This window comes from Gadus macrocephalus, chromosome 20 (genome assembly GCF_031168955.1).
Source record: "Gadus macrocephalus chromosome 20, ASM3116895v1".
NCBI classification, from domain to species: Eukaryota; Metazoa; Chordata; class Actinopteri; order Gadiformes; family Gadidae; genus Gadus; species Gadus macrocephalus.
In genome coordinates, this window is record NC_082401.1 from 22,648,865 (window position 1) to 22,676,371 (window position 27,507).

General features: G+C 47.9%; 1 protein-coding gene and 1 long non-coding RNA gene across 3 annotated transcripts in view; both read left to right on the forward strand.

Moving 5' to 3' along the window:
- LOC132449050 (mitogen-activated protein kinase kinase kinase kinase 4-like) overlaps positions 1-27,481 on the forward strand; it is a 37,624-nt gene extending 10,143 nt beyond the window's left edge. Inside the window, 24 exon segments of the mRNA XM_060040632.1 lie at positions 9,564-9,620; positions 9,749-9,874; positions 10,124-10,234; positions 10,710-10,800; positions 11,114-11,244; positions 11,531-11,585; positions 12,060-12,138; positions 12,861-13,036; positions 13,221-13,293; positions 13,658-13,868; positions 15,248-15,418; positions 15,621-15,707; positions 17,250-17,474; positions 18,689-18,829; positions 20,405-20,698; positions 21,147-21,228; positions 21,231-21,255; positions 21,608-21,636; positions 21,639-21,773; positions 21,982-22,064; positions 23,112-23,290; positions 23,562-23,676; positions 25,101-25,433; positions 26,544-27,481. Coding sequence (XP_059896615.1) covers positions 9,564-9,620; positions 9,749-9,874; positions 10,124-10,234; positions 10,710-10,800; positions 11,114-11,244; positions 11,531-11,585; positions 12,060-12,138; positions 12,861-13,036; positions 13,221-13,293; positions 13,658-13,868; positions 15,248-15,418; positions 15,621-15,707; positions 17,250-17,474; positions 18,689-18,829; positions 20,405-20,698; positions 21,147-21,228; positions 21,231-21,255; positions 21,608-21,636; positions 21,639-21,773; positions 21,982-22,064; positions 23,112-23,290; positions 23,562-23,676; positions 25,101-25,433; positions 26,544-26,564 — 3,030 coding nt within the window. The 3' untranslated portion in view covers positions 26,565-27,481.
- LOC132449067 (uncharacterized) lies at positions 23,686-24,707 on the forward strand. Of its 2 annotated transcripts, none has more exons than XR_009523504.1 (2): positions 23,686-23,959; positions 24,170-24,707. It is a non-coding gene; the product is annotated as an uncharacterized LOC132449067 (long non-coding RNA). The 2 variants fall into 2 exon arrangements; XR_009523503.1 differs by having other exon boundaries at positions 24,174-24,707.
- Positions 27,482-27,507: the final 26 nt, after the last annotated feature.

Here is a 27,507-nt window from a genome sequence, read left to right on the forward strand (position 1 = left end):
AGCTTGCTACCTTATATTCTACTCTGGCTACCACTCTGGATATCTGATACTGTGCACTACTTAATGTCCACAATGCACCGTAAAATAAGTGTACCACTGACCCACCCTTATTTCCGCACTATATTCCATGATGCATCGCGGTTTTCATTGTCATCACCGTCCCTATAGGGAAGGAGGGAACAAGTGATCTAAGTGAGCCAGTGTGTAACTGTAGCAATGTGACGATGAGGTGAGGTGATTCACATTTACCAGGCTATGCGAAGTAGACAACTATGTATACCGTCCAAACCGTCAACTACATATCAGGACCTGGCCCGTTTGTTATGGGCATCCAAGCCACAGGGAGATTTCTTTGAGGCATAAAAAGCAATCTTCCTATTCAGGCAAAGGCTTGAATAATATGCCTGAGAGAAATAACTTATTTTTGTGTTTTGGGCCTTTAAATGTTCTTAATGATGCTGTTGGCCTTCAGCCTATTGGAATGATTGCAGCGGTAAAGTAAGTTTCAGCCAATTTTACTGCTCCCCAATTCTGTCCAAACTAAAGTAGTAGTGTCTCCTTGTCCACATTTATCCCAGCTCAAGAGTTTGTTTTTTGCACGCTTTTTTGGCATGCATGCATGCATGCCTATTATCTCCACTTTTCGCACTTTTATTTTAAGGCGAGCCGACTATACTTGCCCGTGCCTGGCTAAACTTAACTGGGCTATAGGAAGAACATAAATGGAATGGCGGACACTCTTTTCCGTTCTGCAGTCGATTTAAACATCTCCCTCCTAATTAACTTCGCCTCGCCCTTCCCCTGCAGTCTTTTATTATGCCCCATCGTCAGCACGGACCCCTCCCACCCACCGCATGTCTCTGGGCACGCCGGTGGCCTATATTTACCCCCCCTGCCCCTCCTCCCCACCCATCCATTACCACCCGCTCTTTGAAGAGGTGAGGGGAGTCGACTGGAGAAAGTTCCACTGAACCCAACTCCCAACCTAAAATGTCGGGTGCATCTCCCATCGTTCCTCTGGACGTGAGGGGAGGGGAGAGAGAACTACTTCCTTCCTGTGTTGCGGCTGAATTAACAGACTTCCTGTCTGGCAGGAAAAGACAGGGTTCTTGAAGCGATGTTTTGCTTCTCTCAAGGCGTTAAGTGTCCGACCACCGCCCCCTACAGACCCCGACAGACATTGGAACCCAAACATCAACGACACTGATGAACAACTATTCCTAGTCCAGTGATAACTGTCTGATCTAGGTTCCGGTCTAGGTCCGGCTCTATTTTAGGTTCTACTGGTATATGTTGCAGTCTAGGTTTCACTGGTCTTGATTCTACTGGTCTAGGTTCTTGCCTAGGGGTTCTAACGGTTAAAGTTCAGTTCCAGAGTCCCTGTGTGGATATTTCTACAGAGGTAGGTGGTCTGGTGGCTTTCCAGAGTGGAGCGTAGCTCTTGCGAGACTGCAGCAGGACTCTCCATGTTGCATCAGTGACCGGGGAAAGTAGGTCGCCCTAACGCACACACGCACGGCGCCACTAGGGACGGAGTAGCTGACTAGCACGAGCGGGTCGTCAAAACGGGCTGCGACCGTGCGGCGGCCGGAAGGTGTAAAGGTTCTCACGCGTGCTGATGAGTTGGACTCCCCGGGGGAGAGGAGGAGGGCGGGGGAGGGAGGAAGGAGAATAAAGGGGGAATCCATGAGATGCAACCCAGTACTAGTCCATCGCCATCTGTACATTTGCATGCGAGGTACACCGTAGGTCTCCTCGTCTGTAGTAAACGGCGAACACCCGCTGAATCAGCTGTCTCTCGGAGGACTGGACGGGAATGCCCTGACCTTTAGGCGCAAATGAGGAATAAAATCAGTGTAACGTCTATGAAAGCCCTTTTGTAGAGTTGATAACTTAATAAAATCAGGTTTCCTGTTTGTGTTTGAAGTTTCCTGTTTTACAAGCGCAACAAGATTATTCAAACCAAAAAAAAATTGTAAAACACTTTAAAGAGCCACTGCGTTAGCTGGGATCCAAACACAATGAGATTTGGAAAATGTGTTTGAGGCTGAGAGTTTTAGGAAAAAGGCGGGCGTGTTATCCCCATGTTTACGACCCAGGGCGACTCTATATGAAATGCACAACACCACGGTGTTATAGGCGTCCAGGAACTAAACTCCTGCTCAGACAGAGCCTCACCCTCCACACACCTCAGCGTTATAGTATATGTGTCCGGTAACCCCCCAAAGCTTCCCCGCACTCAGAGTCAGACATTAAATATACTGCTCAGACAGAGCCTCACCAGGCACACACACCATGGAGTTGTCCGGAAAGCTCAACTTTCTCATGAACGTCGTAGTGAACTGCTGCCCAGACAGAGCTTAAAACGTCCACACAGAGACCCGGCCGCCGGGCTTCATTGGACGTGGTAAAAGGCACTCGGATGTCACGAAAAGAACGTTGCAATTGAGTGGAACGCTCTTAAGGGACTTATTTCAGTAGCAGTGACCAAATGACAGAGATTACTTTGTTGACGATCATACAAGAGATCTTATCAAAAAAACTGTTTTTGGTTGCCTGGCTCTTTAAGTTAAGGTCATATTGAGTAATTTCCTGTTAGTTGTGGTTTACGTTAATTAGGTCTGACTGTTGAGATTGCTTCATAACCATCACACACACACACACACACACACACACAGACACACACGCACACACACGTGCACACACACACACACACACACACACACACACACACACACACACACACACACACACACACACACACACACACACACACCTTCCAGTCTGTAATATCAGTATTTTCTACAGAGAAGTAGGATGCTTAGTGTGGTTACTAGAGACATGCAATGTAAAGGTGCTAATATAAACTTTTGGCATTGAGGCAGACCTGTTGTGTTAGTATGGTGGGCTAGTAGAGTCAGCCAGACCTACTGTGTCTGTTAGCATACTGTGCTAGCCAGATATATGGGGTTGTGTAACCAAACAGGGCTAATAGTGTTTGCCAGACCTATGGTGTGGTGTTAGCATACCGGGCTGGTAGAGCTAGCCAGACCTACTGTGTTCTGTTAGCATGCTTGGCTGTTTGAGCTAGCTGGACCTACTGTGTTCTGTTAGCATGCTTGGCTGTTTGAGCTAGCTGGACCTACTGTGTGTGTAGAGATCTGTTTTCTAGATTGTAGGTCAAGTTAGGGCTGAAAATAGACACAGAGTCGTTACGTGATGAAAGAAAAACACACACACACACACACACACACACACACACACACACACACACACACACACACACACACACACACACACACACACACACACACACACACACACACACACATTCCTCAACAACCCCCCATTTCACAGCCCATTAAACACTCTCTCTGTCCCTCTCTCTTAACTTAAGAATACAAACGGGACATTTTAGCTTTAGTATGCTGTCTGAGATGCATCGACCAAACCATAGATCCAAAACATTGTAAATTTGAAAAACGGAAGCGCATAAACTGAAATACAAACACAAAAGGCAACACAGAACTTAACATTTAACAAGTGCAATAACAACAACGCAAATATAGAAGGAACAACATAGCGGAAGTGAGCATCGATGGATGTTGACAATGAACCGGGGATATTATTGCCAGCAGACTTTTGTATATACTTACACAATATTGAAAGTGGATCAATTAAGTCTAATAATAAAATAAGTATTATTTTAAACTAGGACTACAACTGACTATTATTGTTATAGTCAATAAATTGATGAATCTTTTTTTGGAATCATTATTGAGTCTATAAAATCCAAACCAAGTGATGTCTTAAATGTGCTTGCTTAGCCATTTATAATGATCCATGAACCATATATTTAGATTCAACTGCCACAGTAAGCAAAAAGTTTTTTTTATTTGTACCTGACATAAACGTTTAATTGATATCAAAATGAGATTATATTTATTTTATGGCGATGATTAACTTATGGTTGCATTTGAAACGGTACCTTCACTTGTGCCAGGCTTATCGGCATCGGCCAAGAAATGCAAAACGCTGTTTCAGAATGCAGGTTACATCCGATCCAAATCGGATAAAACGTATCAAACCGGGAAGGCACCTTACTTTTCCACATGGTCGGCAATAATAGTCCTCTTTTCAATATTAGTCTGCCCATTTCAATGTCAAAATCTGGTGACAATCACTTCCCTTATGAGGTTGTGGCTATGGCATTTGTGTTGTCATTTTTGCATTTGTGTGGTGGCTTTTGCATTTGTGTTGTAGCTTTTGCATTTATGTTGTGGCTTATTTGGGTTTTCTGTAAATGCCCATGTGTTTATTTTTTTGCAAAGCGCCTATACTGTATATGCAGATAAGGAATGATAACTTAAAATAAAAATAGAAGAATGCCGACATTTTAGTTAAGAATATACATACAAAAATGTACCATTTAATTGAAAGTTATCTATTATGTTTGAAGGTACAGTATGTCTATGTGCAGAGATCAGCATGGTATGGAAATACACGGATGAGAAATCGTCTGTCTGTGGTTTTATTACATTGGATGTCCTTTACCTGTCAAGATAGGTCACAAATCTTGCTGCTGTGTTTGCACATTGCTGTACTTTACCCAGCAGATCTTTGTTACCTGTGTAAGGATACATGTATTCGTATTCAACCGAATCGGTACAGACGTGACGGTTCAGTGCATGGATTTACACAGAGAATAGACGGTATAGAATTAAATAAAACTGGCGTGCAAATTAATTAATCTGATGTGGAACTAATGTTAGATACGCGATTTCTTCAGGGATAACTAAACTGCAGCCCTGATTGGCGCCTTGGTAGCCGAGCGTGTTATGGTGCATAACACGCCGGGTTCTCTGACATCTCTGGTATTTCCACAACGAGACTCGTAGTGGGGGTTATCTCAGCCATGGTTCCGAAGGAATTGGGGGAAAGGAACTTTGGCTTTGACTCGCTGAAGTAGACTGAACCGGGACATGGAGGAGAATGGGATTGTTGCCCGCGTTTGTCTCCCGCCGGAGCCTGCTGCCTGCTTCCGAGGCACCACCGCCTCAGCGCTGCCCGCTAAAGGGCTCCGGCATGGTACCGTGGCCGCAAGCTGCTCAGGGCCACACCCCCACCCGCTACCTTGAGCCGCTGTCATGCCAAATTTGTACCGGCTGCCAAATTTGTACCGGGCACGTCAACAGTTGTCCGTTGCCAGGCAACGGACAACTGATTACGTAAGGGTTGTCCGTTGCCGGGCAGGTTTCAAAAACATTTGCGCTCATGTTGCCAAAGACGAAATAACATAATACAGATAACGGATCGCTAGATAACACTTGTTTTTACTTTATATTTGTATTGTATTTAATTGTTTAATCAAATTTACCAAGTAAACTGAGTGTTTAAAGCGGGTTTCAAAAAACATTCGCACTCATGTTGCCAAAGACGAAATAACATAATACAGAAAATGGATCGCTAGATAACACTTGTTTTTACTTTATATTTGTATTGTATTTAATTGTTTAATCAAATTTAGCAAGTAAACTGAGTGTTTAAAGCAGGTCAAGGACGAAATAGCACAATACAGATAACGGACAAGTGCAAATGAACGAGCTTGAAGGTTCGCGAATGTTCGTGAACCTTTCACGTCATTCGACGCGATAGTCCGTTGCCAGGCAACGGACGACGCGATCATCTGTTGCCAGGCAGGTTTGGAATGGATTACTATGGATGACGCGCCCGGTACAAATTAGGAAGCCGGTACAAATTTGGCATGACACCGCCTCTAAAAAACGTCACGTTTGTGGAAAGCTCATTGGGGGACTGGCTCATAGTGGCTGTAATTCTGTGTACTTTACGCTTTCATTCGTCTTGAGATGATGTAGGGTACTTATTGTTTACTGTTTACATATTAGATTACACAGTTCAGGCTGTTGCAGCTTGCTCAGGGGAGAGACTGTATGACACCAGTGGGTACAACCTGAGACATGCACGTAAAAAATAATTGCCTTTTGCATTTAGTTTTTTCTTTTCCCTTCATTTTACCAAACTCGTATCGAACCGTGATGTCTGAACCGAGGACAAACCGAACCGTGACTACCGTTACACCCCTAGTTACCAGTCATGGTTTGGGGTGTTATCTATGGGAAGTATGTGTTACTGATGTCTTTGTGTAATTTGCAGGTAGTTAAAACCTGCAGCTCGGTTCCAACCTCATTTGTTTGTGCATTGGGTGCACAGTCTCTCCTGGGAGCCAGGTTTGCCTGTGCGTCTCTCTCTCAATGGCGAGGCTGTGCTCACCTCTTCCCTTCAGAGTCAGGGATTTTAGTAGTTAGGATCTGTCCCAGTGCTCAGGTATTCGTATTCGGCCACTTTGTGTTCGCTGTCAAAGGCCAAATAGCATTCCAATTAGGTCTGGTTTTTGGGTGATTATTTCCAAGTGGCTTTAACTTGCTTTAGTCTAATGAGGTCTTTGTCTGGTGTGTCCCAGAACCAGCGGGCTAAAGGGGCATCCCTCTAGAGTCTCTAGATTATCTCTGTTATCTAGGGAGCGTGTCAGGGTCACTTTATTTAATGTGCTAAAATCTAAATGCTTTCTTTCAAATTTTGTTCTTTCGAGGTTATCTTGTTTATTGTCTGCAAATTCTTAAATGGCAAGCGGACCCCAGACCTCGCAACCACGACGGGAAATGGGTTCATTAACGGAGTCCAATCTTTTGAGCCAGATTTTAAATGGGATCCTGTCTCGCTCTATATCTCTCTGTCTGTCTCACTGTGTGTGTGTGTGTGTGTGTGTGTGTGTGTGTGTGTGTGTGTGTGTGTGTGTGTGCGTGTGCGTGTGCGTGTGTGTGTGTGTGTGGTTTAATGTGTGTTTGAGAGCTAAGAAGAAAGAGATTCTCCACTTCCCCTGGAGGAAATGCCATGGCAGTGGAGTCACACACACACACACACACACACACACACACACACACACACACACACACACACACACACACACACACACACACACACACACACACACACACACACACACACACACACAGTTGCTTTCCCCAGCCGACTTTAGGAACCCTCAGCCACAGGGAGGGGGAGGAAGAGGAGGAGAGGAGGAGAGGAGGAGGTCACGCTGGCTTTCATCTCTTCCTCTTTGTGCTGACTAACAGAACCTCAGTAGTCAGCAGAAACCAGTCCAGCAGCAGAACTAGAACCAGAGGTGATGTCAGGGGAGTGGTGCATTCTGGGACGCATTGAAGGGGGGCTTGGGGGGGACGGAGGGTGACTAAGGGACTGGCGGAGGTTTGGAGGAAGATGAGGATTAGAAGGACAAAGCTTTGTTTGTTTTCTACAGACAAACAGCCAGAGGTGTGTTGGGACTTGGGTGTTAAGTGTTTAAATGGTGGATGAGCCCCCCTCCCCTTTGCTTGTCATGGGACACTGTTACATGGATAGCTTAGTTATCGTAGAACTAACTTCTACGATAACTGTGAGTTAGTGTCTCCACTCTAATGGATGTGAAAGAAGCTGTGTTGTATAGTTGCTACCCTTTGACACAAGTTGATTCAAAGAAGAAGGATTTCTTTTCTTGAATAAGTTGGATGATGTCATCCTCAAGAAGTGTGTGTGTGTGTGTGTGTGTGTGTGTGTGTGTGTGTGTGTGTGTGTGTGTGTGTGTGTGTGTGTGTGTGTGTGTGTGTGTGTGTGTGTGTGTGTGTGTGTGTGTGTGTGTGTGTGTGTGTGTGTGGAGTCCTTATAATTATTACTGTCTGCTTTCTGAGGTCACCTTTTACCACAAGGAGAACACACACACATTCAGCCATATACACAGACAAGCTAAGTGAGCAAGTGACAGAAAGAAACCGAGAGAAAGTTTGACTGAGAGGTTGTAGTCTAAAGTTACAAGAGATTTGGCCCATTTGTCAAGTCTGTCATGATGTCACAGGTTCTGTGTGTATGCATGTGTATACTGTTGTGTGAGTATTGTATAATGTGTGTGTGTGTGTGTGTGTGTGTGTGTGTGTGTGTGTTGACTCAGCATGTGGTCAGGCATGAGATGAGGATCTGAAGGAGAGCGTCTCTGGCCAAAGGGCACTGCGGCAGCGCAGCCTGCTTTCTGCAGTATAGAGTAGTATTAAAGTGTAGTTTTAGTGTATCGTGCAGTACAGACTAGGGTCGTAGGAATAGTATATTATACAGGAAGGAATGGGTTAATGTTTGTGTTGTGGCCTAGTATGGCATAATATCAAAGTATAGTTTAGTGTGCCACACTACAGCATGGTCGATTTCTGAGATTGCTTAGTACAGGACCCCCCCCCCCCTGCTGTGTTGGGGTGGGCTAACCTCTCATCATTGCCCGCGGACCGCGCCATTCTCACATACAGACGGGGGGGATTGGCAGCTCAGGTGTCCATTTCACACAATGGAATCATGTGACAGCCTTTATAAAACACTCTCCCTTGCACACACACACACACACACACACACACACACACACACACACACACACACACACACACACACACACACACACACACACACACACACACACGCACACACGCACATATACACACACACGCACACACACACACACACACACACACACACACACACACACACACACACACACACACACACACACACACACACACTCCCGCTAAGTGTGTGCTCTGACTTAATCAGATAAAACCCTTAGAACACACGTATACAAGCAGACACACAAGACAGGCTCTGCCTACATCGGCTCACATATAACGGTCCTGCACGGACACACACACACACGCACACACACGCACACACACACACACACACCACCTGGTTCCGTCTGTGTGAGGGATGATGTCATCCCTAGTCTAGAGCTGCAAGCGCCACTATGGGGGCGGTGTGATCGCAGATGAAAGTGCGTCGCAAGAGGCTTAAAACCAGTCTTTGTCTTGTGTTTGTGTTCAAACACACACACACACACTAACTTTACTCTCAAACACACATGCACAAAAACACAAACGTACACACACACAAGGCTCTAATGCATTTTGTTGTTTGTGTTCATGATGCTGAGTGTTTGTGATGAGGTAGCAAGGACTCTACAGGGCGTGGCTTTAGATTAAAGACAACACGACGTGGAAGTTCTTATTTATGTTTAAAATAGCTGTTAGTTTCTGGGTCACCAGGTCGTCTTTGCAATACTACAGCAAATATACTTCCCAAATATATTCCCAATGTGTCCTGATTCACTCCTGATTAAATCCCTCCCATCACAGTCATGTGTTGTTTCAGTGCATCTGGTGTCGTATTATCTAGTTTACCGTTAGCATTAAACCCGCCTTATAGATTTGGCATGACGTAACATCACAGTGTTGTAGCGTTATGGAACGCAAGTATAAGCGATGTTTACAATCAGTGATATGCCAGGCCCCAAAACGAATGCCGTTACGTGATAGATTTGGCTCTTCAGAGTAGCAGGGCTGTTCAAGTAGCTTTACAGAGGTGCAGAGTTAATAAAGATTTCATTGAGCGATGTAGCCTGTTGGTTCATGTGTGGCCTTGTGAACTGATATTTTCTCTCTGTCTCTCTCCAGGGTCGACATGTCAAGACCGGCCAGCTGGCGGCCATCAAGGTCATGGACGTCACAGAGGTTGGTCATCTGTCTGTTTCCCTGACGTCTGTCTGACTATCTTTCTGTCTGACTAACTTTCTGACTGACTTAATTTGCAGGCTGGTTAAAGATGATGTTGAACATCCTGTGCGTGTGTGTGTGTGCAGGACGAGGAGGAAGAGATCAAACTGGAGATCAACATGTTGAAGAAGTACTCCCACCACAGGAACATAGCTACGTACTACGGAGCCTTCATCAAGAAAAGCCCCCCGGGTCACGATGACCAGCTCTGGGTACACACACACATTGAATAATGTGTCAGATTATCGGATTGAATAATCCAATAATCTGAAAATGTTTACTTTACGAATCAATGTAGATTATTATGATTACAACACTCTGTCCTCTCAAGTTTTCTTTTTATAAATATTTAAAGTCTTGTTTGTCCACCATTGCATTGAACGTTAGCCATCGTAGTTCTATGATGTGCGATCCCTGAACATGCCTTTGTTTGTTGTGCGTGTGTTTGTGTGTGTGTGTAGCTGGTGATGGAGTTCTGTGGTGCTGGCTCCATCACAGACCTGGTGAAAAACACCAAGGGAAACACACTGAAGGAGGACTGGATCGCCTACATCTCTCGAGAGATCCTCAGGGTAACTCTCCACCCTGCGCCACGCATTCACCTCCCCAGGGCATGCTGGGAGATGGAGTTTAGCTCCAAAAACACTGGGATATAAACTTAAACATATTTAAAGTTCCAATCGCTAAGAGCTCCAATGGTTTTTATTTCTACAAATGTCGCTGCCCATCAACAAAGGAGTTTGCACAATTTAGATTGAGCCTAAGGCAATCGATGAAAGTCCTCGAATTAGCACTATTATGAATATAACGACCGGGGTGCGACTGCTATTCAGGCTAGTACTAAGAGGCACACATATACTGAATCAGACTCGCTCTTCAGCTAACCTGTGTGTGTAGTGGCGTATGAACTATTATTTTCACCAAAGAAAAAGATCTTGAGCACAGCAACTGTCCCTCAAACGATTTCCCTCAGGATTACTTGTGTACTCTTATGCAAATGTGATGAGTAATCTCATCACATTTGTTCTTTTGTGAATCTCTGCGTAGGGATTGACTCATCTTCACGCCCATCATGTGATCCATCGAGACATCAAAGGACAGAACGTTCTTCTGACGGAGAATGCAGAGGTCAAGCTTGGTACGTACGTAGAGCTCTCCGCTAGCCTGGCTTAGTCCAGGCTTAGCCATATAAAATGTTTATAAGACAGTTTTTCTTGCAAAACTGCCATACAAAGAGTGCTTTGCCTTTCCCATTTTATTTTATACGTTTTATTTTGTTCTAAATACTACTTTTCTCTATCTTTATTTTTATGACATAGTCTAACTGGTTTTAGTCTTTTCTCACCTGTTTCTATTGGTCGACCTTTTCAAAACTTTTATAACTTGTTCTAAATTGCTATGTTAGTTATAAACGATTCTAATGAATTCTAACCGGTTCTGACTGGTTCCAGTGGACTTCGGGGTGAGTGCTCAGCTGGACCGCACGGTGGGGCGGAGGAACACCTTCATCGGGACACCTTACTGGATGGCCCCCGAGGTCATCGCCTGTGACGAAAACCCTGATGCAACATACGACTACCGGGTAGGAAATCACGCTGTAACAACGCTAACCGTGCTAACTCAGACTACATGATCAGACTCAAGGTAACTTAGGCAACAGTGTAGGCATCGGGGTAACCATGCTAACTGAGACGACGCAGCGAAGAGCCGTTGTGGTGTTAAGAACTAATACCACCGCACCATAATCATAATCATGAGTCAAGAGTGGAGAACGTTTTTGACATTGACGGTTTGAGACAGAAAGATGGACGCAACGTGGCATAAGATTTGCGGTGTTGCGTGGTGCTGACCGTTGTTGTGTTCCGCAGAGTGATCTGTGGTCTTGTGGAATCACGGCCATCGAGATGGCCGAGGGGGCGCCGCGTAAGTCCTCGTGCGAAACCACGTGCACACATTGAGCTACTGCCATTACACGGTGTGCACAAACACAGCAGCATCAACAAAGAGCAGATTAAGACTCAAGCTTAGCACTCCATATAGGGAATTCACTTTGGACACAGTGTCACTGTCTACTGTAGCCGATATGCAACAAGGCCATTTCAAACGTACCATGGCTGTTACTATTTAGCATCATTTAGCAGATGATATCCAAAAGGACTTGAAGGAGCAGGTGAGGGTTAAGCCGTCTTGCTCTATTTGCCAGTAACCAGTAAGCTGTTGACTATGGGGATTGAACACATAATCTTTCGGACGGGAGTCGAACACCCAAGACACTAGTGCTGCTCTTAATTAAACCGCAAAGTACAAGTTAATACGTGTCACATGGACCCATCAGGGAGCCAGATGATCTTGGCTCGCCTGGTCCTGTCTGACTATTGGCTCCTCCTTTTTCTTCAGCGCTGTGTGACATGCATCCAATGAGAGCCCTCTTCCTGATTCCCAGGAACCCGCCCCCTCGTCTCAAGTCCAAAAAATGGTAGGGTGGCTTTTATCAGGTTTCCTGTCCTTCTTATCCGTTTTTATCCAGCCGACCATTCCCCTATCCATCATCTCTCTCTCCATCTTTCTATTCATCCACCCCTCTATCCATCCATCCATATCCCTCTAGCCATCATCTCTCTTCCATCTTTCTATCCCTCTATCCATCCATCCATCCATCCATCCATCCATCCCTCTAGCCATCATCTCTCTTCCACCTTTCTATAGTATCTATTCATCCACCCCGATATCCATCCTTCAGGCATGGAGATCTGGATGCATCCAATCTTGGTATCTAGCCATCCATCCAACCATAAATAATTCCCTATCGTCCATCGGGCTATTTACGGACTCACAAAGCGTGCCAACGCCCCGCACTCTCTAGCGGCTGCTTGTGGCAGTGTACCAATTGGCCGACGGAAGTGCTTCAAACCAGGAACTGAAATCCCACCACGAGTCTGTACCGTCTGCCAGTCGTCACTGTGCGTCAATTGTCCTCTTACTTGGCCGAACGTGCGCTGGAAGACGTTCTCATTTTCATAAAGTAAACTGAGGTTAAACCTTTGTCCCTCCCCTTTGCAGCTGCCGTGATCACCTGCCGCGCGCGCGAGCCCCTCCCAGAATCCCTTGCCCCCACCTGTCCAATACAAAGTGAATGAGGGGGGGAGTGCCACACTGGAGCATTGACCGTATGAATCTCCTCTTGTTTCTTCCCCACAGGTCCAAGAAGTTCTTCAGCTTCATCGAGGGCTGCCTGGTGAAGAACTACACCCAGCGGCCGCCCACGGAGCAGCTGCTGAAGCACTCCTTCATCAGGGACCAGCCCAACGAGAGGCAGGTCCGCATCCAGCTCAAGGACCACATCGACCGCACCAAGAAGAAGAGGGGCGAGAAGGGTGAGCCTCCGCTGGGTGTCTGTCTGGCTGGAGGGATGGACCCCCAGGATCTCCTGATCGCTAGACACTTGTTAAGCAGCTGGCACTTTAATCCCTTAAAATGAATTTGACATGAGTCAAATTGCTATTCAGCATCCGTGTCCGTGTCGACGGTTGTGAATGAACCCTGACCTTTGACCTCCAGATGAGACGGAGTATGAGTACAGTGGAAGCGAGGAAGAGGAAGAGGAGACACCTGAACAGCAAGGGGAGCCCAGGTACATCCTTCGTCTTGATGTTCTCTGCAGAACACTAGGATCCATTGCTGTATAAACCATAAACAAATGCGAGCAAACCACCATACCAACACACTACTGCTATTGAGATACCACGCTAACTGCAAAATCAGAACCAGACATTTTGTTTATTACGTGAAACAAGTGTGACACCTCTCTGTTTCTGACGCTACAAGATGCCACGTTTCTAGAGCTCTACTGTACCCAGGTGCTAGCATGCTAACGTCTCTCTACTGTGAAGGGAGGCTAACACACAAACGCCCCTCTGCTGCAAGATGCTAACATGCTCACGTATCTTTTGCTATCGCGGTGCCAACACGCTCACCGGGCGTCTCTCCCCTCCCAGCTCCATCGTCAACGTTCCGGGCGAGTCCACGCTGCGGCGCGACTTCATCCGCCTGCAGCAGGAGAACAAGGAGCGCTCGGAGGCCCTGCGGCGCCAGCAGCACCTGCAGGAGCAGCAGCTCCGCGAGCAGGAGGAGTACAAGAGGCAGCTCCTCGCCGAGCGGCAGAAGCGCATCGAGCAGCAGAAGGAGCAGCGCAAGAGGTTGGAGGAGGTGAGGAGGAGGAGGAGGAGGAGGAGGAGGAGGTGGGTTAATGGAAGGAGGAAGAAGAGGAGGAGGAGGAGGAGGAGGAGGAGGAGGAGGTGGGTTAATGGAAGGAGGAAGAAGAGGAGGAGGGGAGGTGGGTTAATGGGTTAATGGAAGGAGGAAGAGGAGGAGGAGGAGGAGGAGGAGGTGGGGAGGTGGGTTAATGGAAGGAGGAAGAGGAGGAGGTGGGTTAATGGGTTAATGGAAGGAGGAAGAGGAGGAGGCTGCATTAGATGAGGAGGATATGGGGAGAAGGTGAGGTGAAGGGCGGATGAGGAGGTGCAGGGAGCGAGAGAATCCTCTGTCTATTGTAGTACATTACTGGGAAGTTAAGATGGGGCAGTGGCTTCAACCAGATTTTACGCTGATAAAATCTCCACTGTGATTGATCCTCTTCTCTGGCGTCATGCGACAACCCTTCCTGGGAGAGTTCTCCTTTTAGCTCCCGATTCATTCATGCATGATGCAAGTTGTTCTTCTCGTCTTAAGTCTCCATGGTACCCCCCCCCCCACACACACACACACACACCTCTCCATCTTCATGAGCAAGTCACCAAGCTTGGCGCTAGCCATCCAGCGATGGGCTAACCATGCTACCAGCCATGCTGCTAGCCCCCTCCTCTGACCAGCTGGCTATGCTACAAGCTAATATCCCCTGGAGGGTGAAGGCAGGGGCTCCACTGGACCACTCTCTTCGTGGAAACCACGCAAGCCCAGGCTGACTTGTCACCATGTCAGGCGGAGAGCACATGTACCGCCGCTGAACATGTGATCTGTTGTCGGTTGATCCTGGTTGTCCCGGCTGGCCGGGAGCCAGCACAGCAGAGCTTATGAAACAGAAACAGCGGAACTATTCCTCAGAGTGCCCACCGCCTTAAACGCCATGTGTCCCGGCCTGACCGGAAAGGACCATCAGAGACTACTGCCGCTAGACAGATTAAAGTGGGGTTGAACTTTATCAAGCGATAAATCACCTCTCAAGGTTAGCCCAGGGAGTCACATGATCACCCGGTCGTTTCCATACTCTTTCCATGGCAGCAGCATCTGGGTTTCTGGAACGTGCTTAGTTTCTTGCTTCTGACAATTTTGTCCAATTTTATTTTATACCCTGTTTTCATTTGTCCAAACACTCCCATCAACGGGAAGCTGTTGACAACCAATCCAAATCATCTTCTGTTGTATATTTACTGTAGAATTCATCCAATCACCAATGACCCACGAGTCGGGATAGCCAATCAAGAAGCGGGTTTACTTCGATCAACGTGTCTCATGGGAAACCCGTTGATCCAAACAAAAGCGTCGCCTGACCTCTGCACTCTTCCCTGCCCCCTGGTGGCGGGCCACAGCAACAGCGCCGCGAGCGGGAGATGCGGCGGCAGCAGGAGCGCGAGCAGCGGCGCCGGGAGCAGGACGAGAAGCGGCGGGTGGAGGAGGTTGAGCGCCGCCGCAAAGAGGACGAGGACCGCCGGAGGGCCGAAGACGAGAAGCGGAGGGCCGACCGCGAACAGGTAGGAGGAGTAAGTAGCACGGGGCGGAGCGAGGAGCTAGGAGTTAGCGGCTAGGAGACCGGTTGGAAGCTAGGAGAGGAGTAAGCAGTTACCATTTAGTCTTTTGCAAAATACAAGAGATGACACATTTACATGGTGGTGCACTTTCACTCGGCCAGCCGTTGAAAAGGAATCAATTATTTATCTAACTGTCCTCGTGTTTGATTGACAGGAGTATATCCGTCGCCAACTGGAGGAGGAGCAGAGGCACCTAGAGATGCTGCAGCAGCAGCTGCTCCATGAACAGGCCATGCTCCTGGTGAGTCGTCCCCCCACCCCCTAAACCTCCACCAGACAGCCATGCTCCTGGTGAGTCCCCCCCCCCCCCCCCCTAAACCTCCACCAGATAGCCATGCTCCTGGTGAGTCCCCCCCCCCCCCCTAAACCTCCACCAGACAGCCATGCTCCTGGTGAGTCGTCGTCCCCCCCTCTAAACCTCCACCAGATAGCCATGCTCCTGGTGAGTCCGCCCCCCCCCCCCCCCCTCTTAGTCTCCACCAGATGCCATGCTCCTGGTGAGATAGCCTCAGCCAAACCGCCACCAGCTAACCATGCTACATGTGAGTTCCCCCCCCCCCCCCCCCCCCCTCCAAACTCCCTCCAGCTAGCGATGCCACTCATGAGTTACCCCTGACTCCAAACCCCCTCCAGCTAGCCGTACTCCTAGTCTGTTACCCCTCTTTCAACCCCCACGTGCTAGCCATGCTACCAGCTAGCATACAAATAACAGGTGTTTCAAACAGCTGTTGGCCCGTCCAGCTGTGCAGCAGAGCTGCGATAATCCAGGAGCCTTTCTCCCACCATAAGATACGACCGTCCATGTGATCTGTGGTGTTCTACTGCTGCGTTAGAATGCATGTCTCTGTTTGTGTCCCCCCGGTGAGGATGCCACAGGGTAACAGCCTGTCCTAGCGGAGTTATAGGCTTAACTGTCAAGAGTCCGGCCAAGATGTTGTACTGCGTGTATGGTGGAGGGTCCCTAGTGGAGGGGGGAGGGAGGGAGGTCAGGGAGGCGGGAGGGGGGGGGGGCAGCACTAGTTTTATTGTTGAGGGATTGTTTTTCTCACGCATGGAGGAAAGGGAGATAATGGGAGGAAGGGACGCCTCACCTCCTTCTCCGCTTCACACGTTACCGCTGCTGTCCCCCCCCCTCGTTCACACACCGTCATCATCTTCATCCTCATCCTCATCGTCACTCGCACCGTCAGTGCCTCCTGTACAGCGTGGTTAGCTCTCACTGCGATGAAGCATTCATTCGTCCAGAAAGGTCTTCGTTCATTAGTTCCTCAAGAGAAAACTGTCAACGAGAGCACTCTCACCGCATGCGTATAAAAAAACGTGCAGATCTGCATCTGCATTGACACGTATATGAGTCACGGAGAAGCATTTAACTACAGTCCTGAACGCCCCTTGAAGGCCGCTGCCAAATACAGTGCAGGTGTGGCTGTAACCATGGAGATCCTTTACATGATGAAATTGTGAAAAAAACACCTTATCATAAACAATGTGTATAGCTCCTTTTTAACAAGATCCATTTTTTTATATTTCCAAATGAGAGCCAAATGCTACTAATAAATGAATTAAGTGTATTGGAAATAAATAGATACATTTATAATAAAGCAAATTCAATCATGTAAGCATGTTGGATGGACTAAAAATCAGCGTTTTCGGGTAAAATGCTTCCAGTTGTCCCAAACGGCACTGCGGGGTTGGCTGGTGGTTGTCTAGCCAGTTGTAGTCCCATGGATGATGACGTTAAACGCCTCCACCTCCTCCTCCTCCACCTCCTCCCTGAACCCAGGAGTGCAAGTGGAAGGAGCTGGAGGAGCAGAGACAAGCTCAGAAGCTCAAGAAACAGCTGGAGGAGGAGCAGGCGTCCCTCCTCTCTCTCCAGCAGCATCAGCGGGCCGGCAGACCCCCACAGACCGCCCTATCAGCTAGGGGCGGTCAGGTGGAGGTGGTCCATGAGAGGACCCCACCCTCCCAGCTCCAAGAACCCGCCCCTGACTCTGAGCCAATCAGAGAGGTGAAGCCCTCGTTGCAGGTTGCCATGGTGTCAGCCGCAGTAGAAATGCTTTGTGTGCTTGTGTGTACTCACACCCCTTCGCGCTGGGATGGGCTGGAGTGTTGATGATGTGATGGTGTTGTCATGGTGATGGAAAACCCTTCACCTGTGCCTTTTAAACTCTGAGCTACACCTCTTCTACACGAGTACAACAGTACAACACCTAGTACAACCAGTCTAACCGTAGGCCTGTTGCCGGGACGTGTCTACATCTTCAATCTTCTTTAATTCATCTCATAAGTTTTAAAGAGAAATATAGTACATGACATGACCAATCGGCTGCATGCTTGAGTGAATCTTTTTTTAAATATGAACTAAAGGCATTTCTAACCAAAAAGTACATTAAGTCCCCGCTATGATGTTCAATAGCTGATATAACATTTTCAACATCAGTTATTCATAACTTTTTGTAACATGCAAATGGAGCTTACTGTTCTAGCGCCTGTAAAGCTTCCATTCTGTGATGTGAAATGGCTAGGTTCACTCCTTCAACACTAACAAGGTATCTTGATAGTCGTCGTTAGTGTCCTTGTTTCCCAACATGTACCAAGTGAGCCAGAGAAAACATTGATGAGACTGGAGGGAAATTGTTAATAAGAGAATTTTTGTTTTGTTCCAAGACTCCAACCTCATTAATAACATGAACCGTTCATATAATCTTCACATCATATCAACATTCATCGTCACCATCAACACCTCATCTCCGTGATCCCATCCCAGTATTACACTCGGCTGACTGTCAGACGATCTGTGGGAGTCCCTGTGTAGGGTTGGCATGGTAACACGTTGGGGTGTTGGCTCCGTGGGTCACATGACTCCTCAGGGAAGTTGTGTTTCTGTCTTTAGTGTGTGAGTCTCCTCTAGAAACTACTCTAACTGTGTGCTCTGCAGGGTGATGCTTACTTACTATAGCAACTAAATGCTTGCGCTCCCTCTCTCTATCGATCTAGTCCTCTCTCCCTCTCGCTCTCCTTGGCTATCACTGTTGTTACTGCATAGAGCACTTCTTAACTTATGTTTCTGGGTCCATTTTGTGTGTGTGTGTGTGTGTGTGTGTGTGTGTGTGTGTGTGTGTGTGTGTGTGTGTGTGTGTGTGTGTGTGTGTGTGTGTGTGTGTGTGTGTGTGTGTGTGTGTGTGTGTGTGTGTGTGTGTGCGCGTGCGTGTGTGTGTCCAGGCTGACGAGCGCTACCGTAAGAATATCCAGGGCTCCCCCCAGACCAAGCCGCCCCCGCCGCCCCCCCGCTCAGAGTCCTCCCACCCCAATGGCCCCGCCCCCACAGAGACCCCCGCCCTGCACCGGCCCATGGAGCCCCAGGTAACTACGGCAACCTCCGTCCCCCCCTGACACACAAACACCATACAGAAAGACGTAAGGCCTGCACAAACAAGCTTTCACCGATAACCCTTTGACACACGCAGTACGCTATGGTCCTAATGTCTCTCCCTATCCCACTACCTCCCATTACCTTTGGAAGAATGTCGACACTGGTGGAAGTGGTTAATGTCAGTATTAATCTGTCTGTTGATGTTATTAACATGAAGTCAGGATCACCCTTTATATATAACCGCATATTATGTCGATGCGACTAATTCATGTTGCTTGGTTGTTTGTTGATCTATGTTTACGGTATTATTGTGTTTTTTTCTGAAGTCGTATTTTTGCTCTGATTGTTTGAGATGCTAATCCTGGTCTTCATCTGTGCTACTTCCTGTGTTTCTGCGTTCACTTCCTGTATCGGAGGAGCGCTCCCGGGAACTCGTTGGCTCCGTGCTTTATCTCTTCCCCAATCGCTTTTCTCCGACAGCCCAGCCGTGACATCAGTACCCGGTGTAAACCATAATAGCAGTAACACAGCTCTTCCTTCAGGATGGGACTTGGATCACAGTTGGTGTACTGACATACTTTCCATTGGTTGTTGATTGTTTTCATGATGTGATGATGAAACTCGATGAAACTCGATGAAACAATTACCGTTTACCTGCCGTCCTCAGTCCATTTTCAAACCTCTCTTTCCATATTTGTTTGTTCTTACGTGTTTGTCAGTTTTTTCTGTGTGTTCTGTATGTAATTGTATAAATAATATAAGGTAGACAGGTTGGAGGGCTAAGGCGTTGTTCTGATCAAGTAAATCGTTTAGTGCGAAGTTGCTCTTTGGTGAATAATATCAGGCTTATGAGTTTGATGTCATGGGGTGTTGGTTGTGTGTGTGTGTGTTTGTTTGCACACATTTCATGTTGATCGGTTGCATTGTGCCTATGGGTGTGTGTTCTGCGTGTGTGTGCCTGTCTATGAGAATTTAGGAAATTAAAAGTGCTGAGGTGGGTTGGGGACGTTGTTGCTCTCATCGGCTGAGTCGTGTTTGTAACTTCATGAGGCCTGCAGTGGACTGCCTGTGGAGTACAGGACAGAAAGCATCATCAACACTTTTTATAACGACTTGGTGTGTCGTAAATACCAAAGTTAGTCAGACATGCAAAACACTCACACAACCACATCCTGTCTGGTTTCAAGTCAGCGCCGCCTGGTTTAAAACAGCCATCTCCCGCCTCACAACACGGTGGACATGACAATGCCACACGGGTCCACTTTCTGAAACTGAACCGTAACATTCAATTTGTATGCTAGTTTCAGTTCACTGCTCTCCGATCCGTGAAGCCAAGTTGTGTTTGTCTTGTTTCATGTTTTTGTTATAATGCCTTGACCCCATCAACAACGGCGTAATCAGTATCCACTGCATCCATTTTTTATCCAGTATCCATCACATGATTGCCCCTTTTGTCTCCATGGTAACCCTGTTTACTTTGTGTTTGTTTGATTTAAAGTATGATTTTGCGTGCATGCTGACCCCCCCCCCCCCCCCCCCCCCCCTGTGTTTTTTGTCATTGGAAGGTGCGCTCCAACATGGCCGCCTTAAAGAGCAACACCAGCATGGCAGCTTCCTCCACCTCTTCCTCCTCCTCCACCTCTTCCTCATCATCCGCTAGCGCCCCTCCCTCCCACTCCCACTCCCACCCCAGCGCCCCAAACCATCACCTCCGCTCCAAACAGGACCATCTCAACCAACACCAACACAACCATCCATCTTCATCATCATCATCATCATCAGCACCATCAACACCCCACCCCCAGACTAGACCCTCCCCCAGCAACCCCTCGGCCCCCCCAGAGGAGCTCCCACCCAGGGTAAGCAGTGGTGTTGCTGGGTGTGTCCGTGTAGCTGTTAGCTGGTTGTAGCAATGTAGCAGCTCTGTAGCGGTACATCAGCGTGGTTGTGTGGTTGTGTAGCTGTGATGTTGTCGCAGGAGTGCTGCTGTTTAGCTGGGTGGAGCCATTTAGGGATGGTGTACAGCGGTAGGGATGAGTCAGAGCTGTTACGCGTGATGAAGCTGGGTGTGGCGTTCTAGTAGTAGCTTGCTACTAGAAAGCTAGCGAATGTCTTTCCCCTTGGTCCCGTCATGCTACCTTGGTATGACGCTCCTACAAGTTCAACAGGATTTAATACTTCAGAAGAGAGCACGGTGTGTGCATGAGCCCTCATTCGTGTGCGGGAATGCGCATGTGTAGTGTGTGTGTGCGCGTGTTTGCACATGCTCAGTGTTTGTATAGCAGCTCATTGTGTCTGTGATGAAAGGTTCCAATGAGAACCACCTCCAGGTCTCCCGTGTTGTCAAGGCGAGAGTCTCCTCAGCACCAGGGCAACGCACCGCCCGCCACCAGGCGGCCCAGCGCAACGCCATCAGGTGGGCCAACCCAACGTCCCCTGTTTGACTTAAAAACGCACCGTGTGTGTTTACATGCCCAAACGATCAACCCTTTTTTTTTTCAAATGTTGTAATCGTTATATTACAATATGTATTACTCGTGATGGCACACGTTAAGAATGTATAATTTGTGTCTCAACAAAACACACGTTCAAGACCGGGTCAGTCAGAGATTAGTCAATATACTGTACACAGTCAGGAAGTAAACAATGAAATCAATAAAGAATTGACAGGCTCAAAACATTTTCATTGTATGCCAGAAATGATTTTTAAATATGTGTGTGTGTGTGTGTGTGTGTGTGTGTGTGTGTGTGTGTGTGTGTGTGTGTAGTGCTGCAGAGCCCAGGATGCTGTGGGACAGGGTGAGCGCTTGGTGTCGCGGCCGGGGGGCGTGCCCAGCGGGGGGTCCAGCAGCTCCAGCTCCTCCAACAGCTCCACCAGCAGCTCCAGTAAGACCCCCACCCAGCAGGCGTCTGGGGACAAGATCAGGCCCCGCAGTGAGTGACACACACACACACGCACACACACACGCACGCGCACACGCACACACACACACACACACACACACACACACACACACACACACACACACACACACACACACACACACACACACACACACACACACACACACACACACAGTGTGCCTGGTGTCATATCATGCTTAGTGCTGTGTTCCTGACCTGTGTTTCTTCCTCCCTCCAGCCTCCTCCAAGTCAGAGGGTTCCCCCCTCCAGAAGCCCCCCGCTGAGGAGAGGAGAGAGCAGAGCAGACCCTCCCGTACTGCGGTGAGGGCCGCTCAGGCCGTGACCACTAGATGGTGGTCTACTAGCTCTTCTAGTTCTCCTCATTCGCCTCCGTCTACACCTTCTGCTACTCTACTACTTCTAATAGTTTTACTTCTAGTACTTTCACTGGTTGTTCTCCTTGTTCTCGTTCTCTTGCTTCTACTAGTTGTACTAGTTCTAGTTGCACTTCTACTAGTGGTAGTGGAAGACTGGCTGTAGTCGAGCTGGTGTGTGTGTGTGTGTGCTGCATCTGACCCGAGAGGTGTGTCACGTTGAGAGAGACTTGGCTAAGGGTTAGCTTATGCTAATGGTTGGCTTAGTTTTGGCTTGTTGACTAATGCTTGTTGACTAAACTGTTAGATCATTTGAACGGTTGGCTAATACCAGGGTTCGACCTATGCTATTGTTTGGCTAATGCTGGCTCTGTGATGCTTGGTACGAGTGATTGAAGAAGTGTTCCTGGGGTCCGTGAGAAGAGCTCGTTGTAATTGAGTGGGTTGCAATCAAGCCTCGAATGTCTGTGTGTATGTGTTAGTATATGTTTTTTTTTCATGTGTGTCTGATACAAAATGTGCTGGATGGTTTGAATTGCGTCTTGTGATCATCTTACCCCTCATGCCAGCCCAAAGCACGCAGTGGTCTGCTTTATCAAACGCTTCCTGGTCTACAGTCCATGGCTTCAGTCTGCTGGACTAACCATACTCTGTAACTCTCTCCATCGCCTACCTATTCTGAAATGAAGCCTATTTTCCTCTCTCTCTAACACGTCTCTCTCCTGTTTCCAGCGCCTGACTCGCCCAGCACGCCGTCTGACGCTGACTAATCTATTTCCCGTGACATCCTCTAACCACCTCTTCTCCGCTCACTACGCTGGCTTCTCATTGGCTGGCTGCCCTCTCTGACGAGCGTCTCCCCTCCGGCGGCCTTCCCGTTCCCTGCTCCCGTGGAGCGGTTCTGAATGACGCTCGCGTGTTTTTTGCCGACACAACCGCCGACCCCGGACCTGAGTTTGACCTGTGACCTTTGACCCCCCCCCTCTTTCGGCAGGACCTGACCGCGCTGGCCAAGGAGCTGCGGGCGGTGGAGGAGGTGGCCCCGCCCCACAAAGTGACCGAGTATTCCTCGTCCAGCGAGGAGTCGGGCACCACCGACGAGGATGACGATGAGGAGGTGGACCAGGACGGAGGGGAGGAGTCCACCTCGGGGCCGGAGGACCCGCGGGCCGGGTACCGTCTCGCCTATTACCATCCGACCTTTGACCTCTAGCCCCCGTTCTGAAGCCTTGGCTCTCTGTTACCTTTAATCCCTGAATACTTGCCCTGAATAATCTCGACCCTTAATACTCTGAATAAGTGTCGTGAATGAGCTTTTGCCCAAAACCTAGTAATAATCTTTCTGAATTTATCGTAAAACCCTTTGGATTAAAAGTGTCGGCTGAATGATTCAATAGTACAGAGACATTTAAGGTGACTAAGTCATCCCCCCCCCCTCTGCCAGCTCGTCCCGGGTGAGTAACGGGGAAAGCGCATCGGCGAAGACCATGGTTGTCCAGGACGACGGGGATGACGCCGGCTCCACGCCGTGTAGAGACCGTACCCTGATGGTCAGACAGGTAGCACTCATGCGCGCACACACGCACGCACACACGCACACACGCACGCACACACCCAACACGTGCGCCCACAACCCCCACATTCAGGCATCCATTCATTTGTTAAGTTCATCTTTCATTTTCAGTATTAAGTTTGTGTGTTTGTTTGTGTTCTTCAGTCTGTTTTGTCGACCTCTGTGTTTGACTTTGTTTTACGTTGTCTTTCTGGTCAGCCTTCAGGTTAAGAGAGATACAGAAAGAACGATAGAAAGGCAGATAGAGATGGAGTGATATAAGAGATTGAGTGATAGAGAGAGAGAGAGAGAGAGAGAGAGAGAGAGAGAGAGAGAGAGAGAGAGAGAGAGAGAGAGAGAGAGAGAGAGAGAGAGAGAGAGAGTTAAAGAGAGAGAGAGAGAGAGAGAGAGAGAGAGAGAGAGAGAGAGAGAGAGAGAGAGAGAGAGAGAGAGAGAGAGAGAGAGAGTTAAAAGAGAGAGTTAAAGAGAGAGTTAAAGAGAGAGAGAGAGAGAGAGAGAGAGAGAGAGAGAGAGAGAGAGAGAGTGATCAGAAATTGCATCCAAAGCAGAGGTAGAAGCAGTTAACGTTTTTATTTACAAAAGTAACCAATACATTTTAACAATGTCATGTTAAAGTTATAATACAGGCTACAACACTGACATTATTGTGAAAATCAATTGAATATTTATTGCAGGGTCATTTTTCCTATTGTTCTTTATCACTATTGCAATTGGCCGTCGAATCAGACCTCCCACTACAGAAGGCAACATTCTATGAATTGTACGATAAAAATCATAAAATAAGTTGATAACGTGATGTACAACAGGCTTTATTATTCATTTATAATGAAAGCTAACTAGACATTTGGCGGTATTCTATGATACAATGCCACAAGGGGACTCACATTTCTCATGATGGATTTCTCCTCTTCTTAATTTCGAGTAAAACCAATCATTGAAATTGTGATTACAATTAAAAATTGTATGTGTAAATGTACTGTTAACAACCTTAAATTAAACCCTTAGTGATTAACTGTACTTACTAACTTTTTAATGTCCTGCTTGTAGCATAGCAACATTAGCCCTGCTAGCCTCATTAGCCCTGCTAGCCTAATTAGCCCTGTTAGCCGCAACATCCCTGTTAGCCATATGAACCCTGTAAGCCACGTGAATCCTGTTAGCAATAGCCATGCTTTTCATATTAGCCCTGCTGGCCATATTAGCAATGCTAGCCTAGTTAGCGCTGGTAGCCGCTTTAGCCATGGTTGCCTCATGAGCAACGGTAGCTACATAACCCATGGCAGCCATGGAAGCCTAATGAGCCATGGTAGCCGCCTCAGCATCCCGCTTCCTCTAGCAAACACCTTCCCCTGTCCTAAAGTAGTGAGACAAGCAGCTCCACCCAACCCCCACCCCTCTGTCTACTTCCAGAGCCCAGGGTCGTCCATGGGGTCAGGGGTGGTGCACAGCAACCACGCCCTGCTCCCCGGGTTCTCCCCAGGGTCCGGCAGCCCCCACACGCCCAGCCCCCACCACCCCCACCCTCACCCCCACCCCCACCCCCACCAACACCCACACCACCCGGACCGCAACGGCTTCGCCGGCCGCATCCACCTCCTCCCAGATCTGATTCAGCAGAGCCACCACCCCTCCTCCCCTGCCTCCTCCACCTCCTCCTCCACCTCCTCCCCCCCCTCCAGCCTGGGCAGCCCCTGCCCCGTCTCCCCCCACGTCCCCCTGGACCAGCTGGCCATCTTCCTGGAGGTACGTTGCCCCAGCCGGTACCCTGCCATCCCTCTCTCCTGACCTAACACCACACCTCGGGCCCTCCACCCTAACCCCGCTGAGGACTGCACACTCACGCCGACCTCTGCCGCTCGGCTGTCTGAACGGCACTATTGAGCTTGAATTATAATAACGTGGGCTTCAGATAATCCCGGCTGACCGATCCGAACTCTGTTTATCCGTCCGTTCTTTCACTGCGACATCCTCCTCCTAACCAATCAGAACTCCGTGCAAACGGCTCTTTGTCTGGGCTCTTTCACGAAGACTACATCATCTTAGGATGCCGTCTTCAAAGAGTCGGTGTCTTGTTCTCCCCTGTGTCGCTCACAGTGCCCTCTACTGGTCGTTCTCTCTCTTGGCCCTGCCACTTTTTTCGGTTTTTCTCTTCTTCCTCCTCGGCTTCAAGCTTCAAGGAGATGGTGGTGCTGGTTTTGGTGGACATATTAAAAGGCCATATTAAATCTTGTAGACAACTATATATGTATGTTTTAATTCCACTATGGTATTCATGGTGGTGCTCTGCTAAACACTGTCCCTTTTCGTATACGAGACACAACCTTGATGCCTAGATGTCTAGCTAGCAACCTAAGGGTGGAAGCCCGTGGTTGAGCTTAAAGAGTTCCTGAGGTAGGGCAGCTGTAAGTATGTTCCTGGTGGAAAGACAACCATACTTTTGACCACTTACCTAAATTCTTCGTTTTACCCACCACCGTTTTCCTTGGTTTCTCCCACCACTCTGGGTGTTTCTATATATTTATTTATAATTTATTATGTGCATGTATTTACTCACCTTTTTTCTGAGCCTCACTGCATGACATTCCATCCTGTGTTTGTCATTCCACCGCCTTGTTGAGTTCTTCATTGATGTTGCTGTACAACCCATAATAATATCCCATAATAACATGCTATAATAATGGGGAGGGAGAGTAAAGCAGCTCCCCCTGCTGGTGGTTTCCAAACTCTTGGGTGAAATGCATTGATTTTCCCTATTGACTTTTATTATAGGCTGTATTGTAAAACAAATGTCATCATTTCTATTTCTATTTAAAAAGTTTATCTTTTGTTGATTGCGAAAATGTTTCTTAACAGACGTTTTGGCATGTTTTCTGACAGAAGCTCATAAGTTAAGTTATCTATTCGTAGTCAAAATACCGTCAATGGGAAATTCATAGCATTACTCGCTCAGCGTTGAAAATGACCACTAGATGGCGTCGATTTTACTTTCCCTCCACTATATCTCTGCTTAGATTCTGTGGGTGATGGTCATAATGGATAGTGTTAGGTGTTGGTGTTATTGATGTAAGTGTTGGGGTTTGTTTTCGGGTTAATTTTGGGGTTAGAGCTTATTATTATTAGTGTAATTAGGGACAGGGTTATAAGGGTTAGCTTCAGTGTTGGTGTTCACGGTCTGAATGTAATTCATCATCGTGTGCAGAGCCAGTCTTACAGCAGGGTGAGGGTAGTGGGTTAGTGTGGTACTATGTGTGAGTTAGAGCCAGTCTTACAGCAGGGTGAGGGTAGTGGGTTAGTGTGGTACTATGTGTGAGTTAGAGCCAGTCTTACTGCAGGGTGAGGGTAGTGGGTTAGTGTGGTACTATGTGTGAGTTAGAGCCAGTCTTACTGCAGGGTGAGGGTAGTGGGTTAGTGTGGTACTATGTGTGAGTTAGAGCCAGTCTTACTGCAGGGTGAGGGTAGTGGGTTAGTGTGGTACTATGTGTGAGTTAGAGCCAGTCTTACAGCAGGGTGAGGGTAGTGGGTTAGTGTGGTACTATGTGTGAGTTAGAGCCAGTCTTACAGCAGGGTGAGGGTAGTGGGTTAGTGTGGTACTATGTGTGAGTTAGAGCCAGTCTTACTGCAGGGTGAGGGTAGTGGGTTAGTGTGGTACTATGTGTGAGTTAGAGCCAGTCTTACTGCAGGGTGAGGGTAGTGGGTTAGTGTGGTACTATGTGTGAGTTAGAGCCAGTCTTACAGCAGGGTGAGGGTAGTGGGTTAGTGTGGTACTATGTGTGAGTTAGAGCCAGTCTTACTGCAGGGTGAGGGTAGTGGGTTAGTG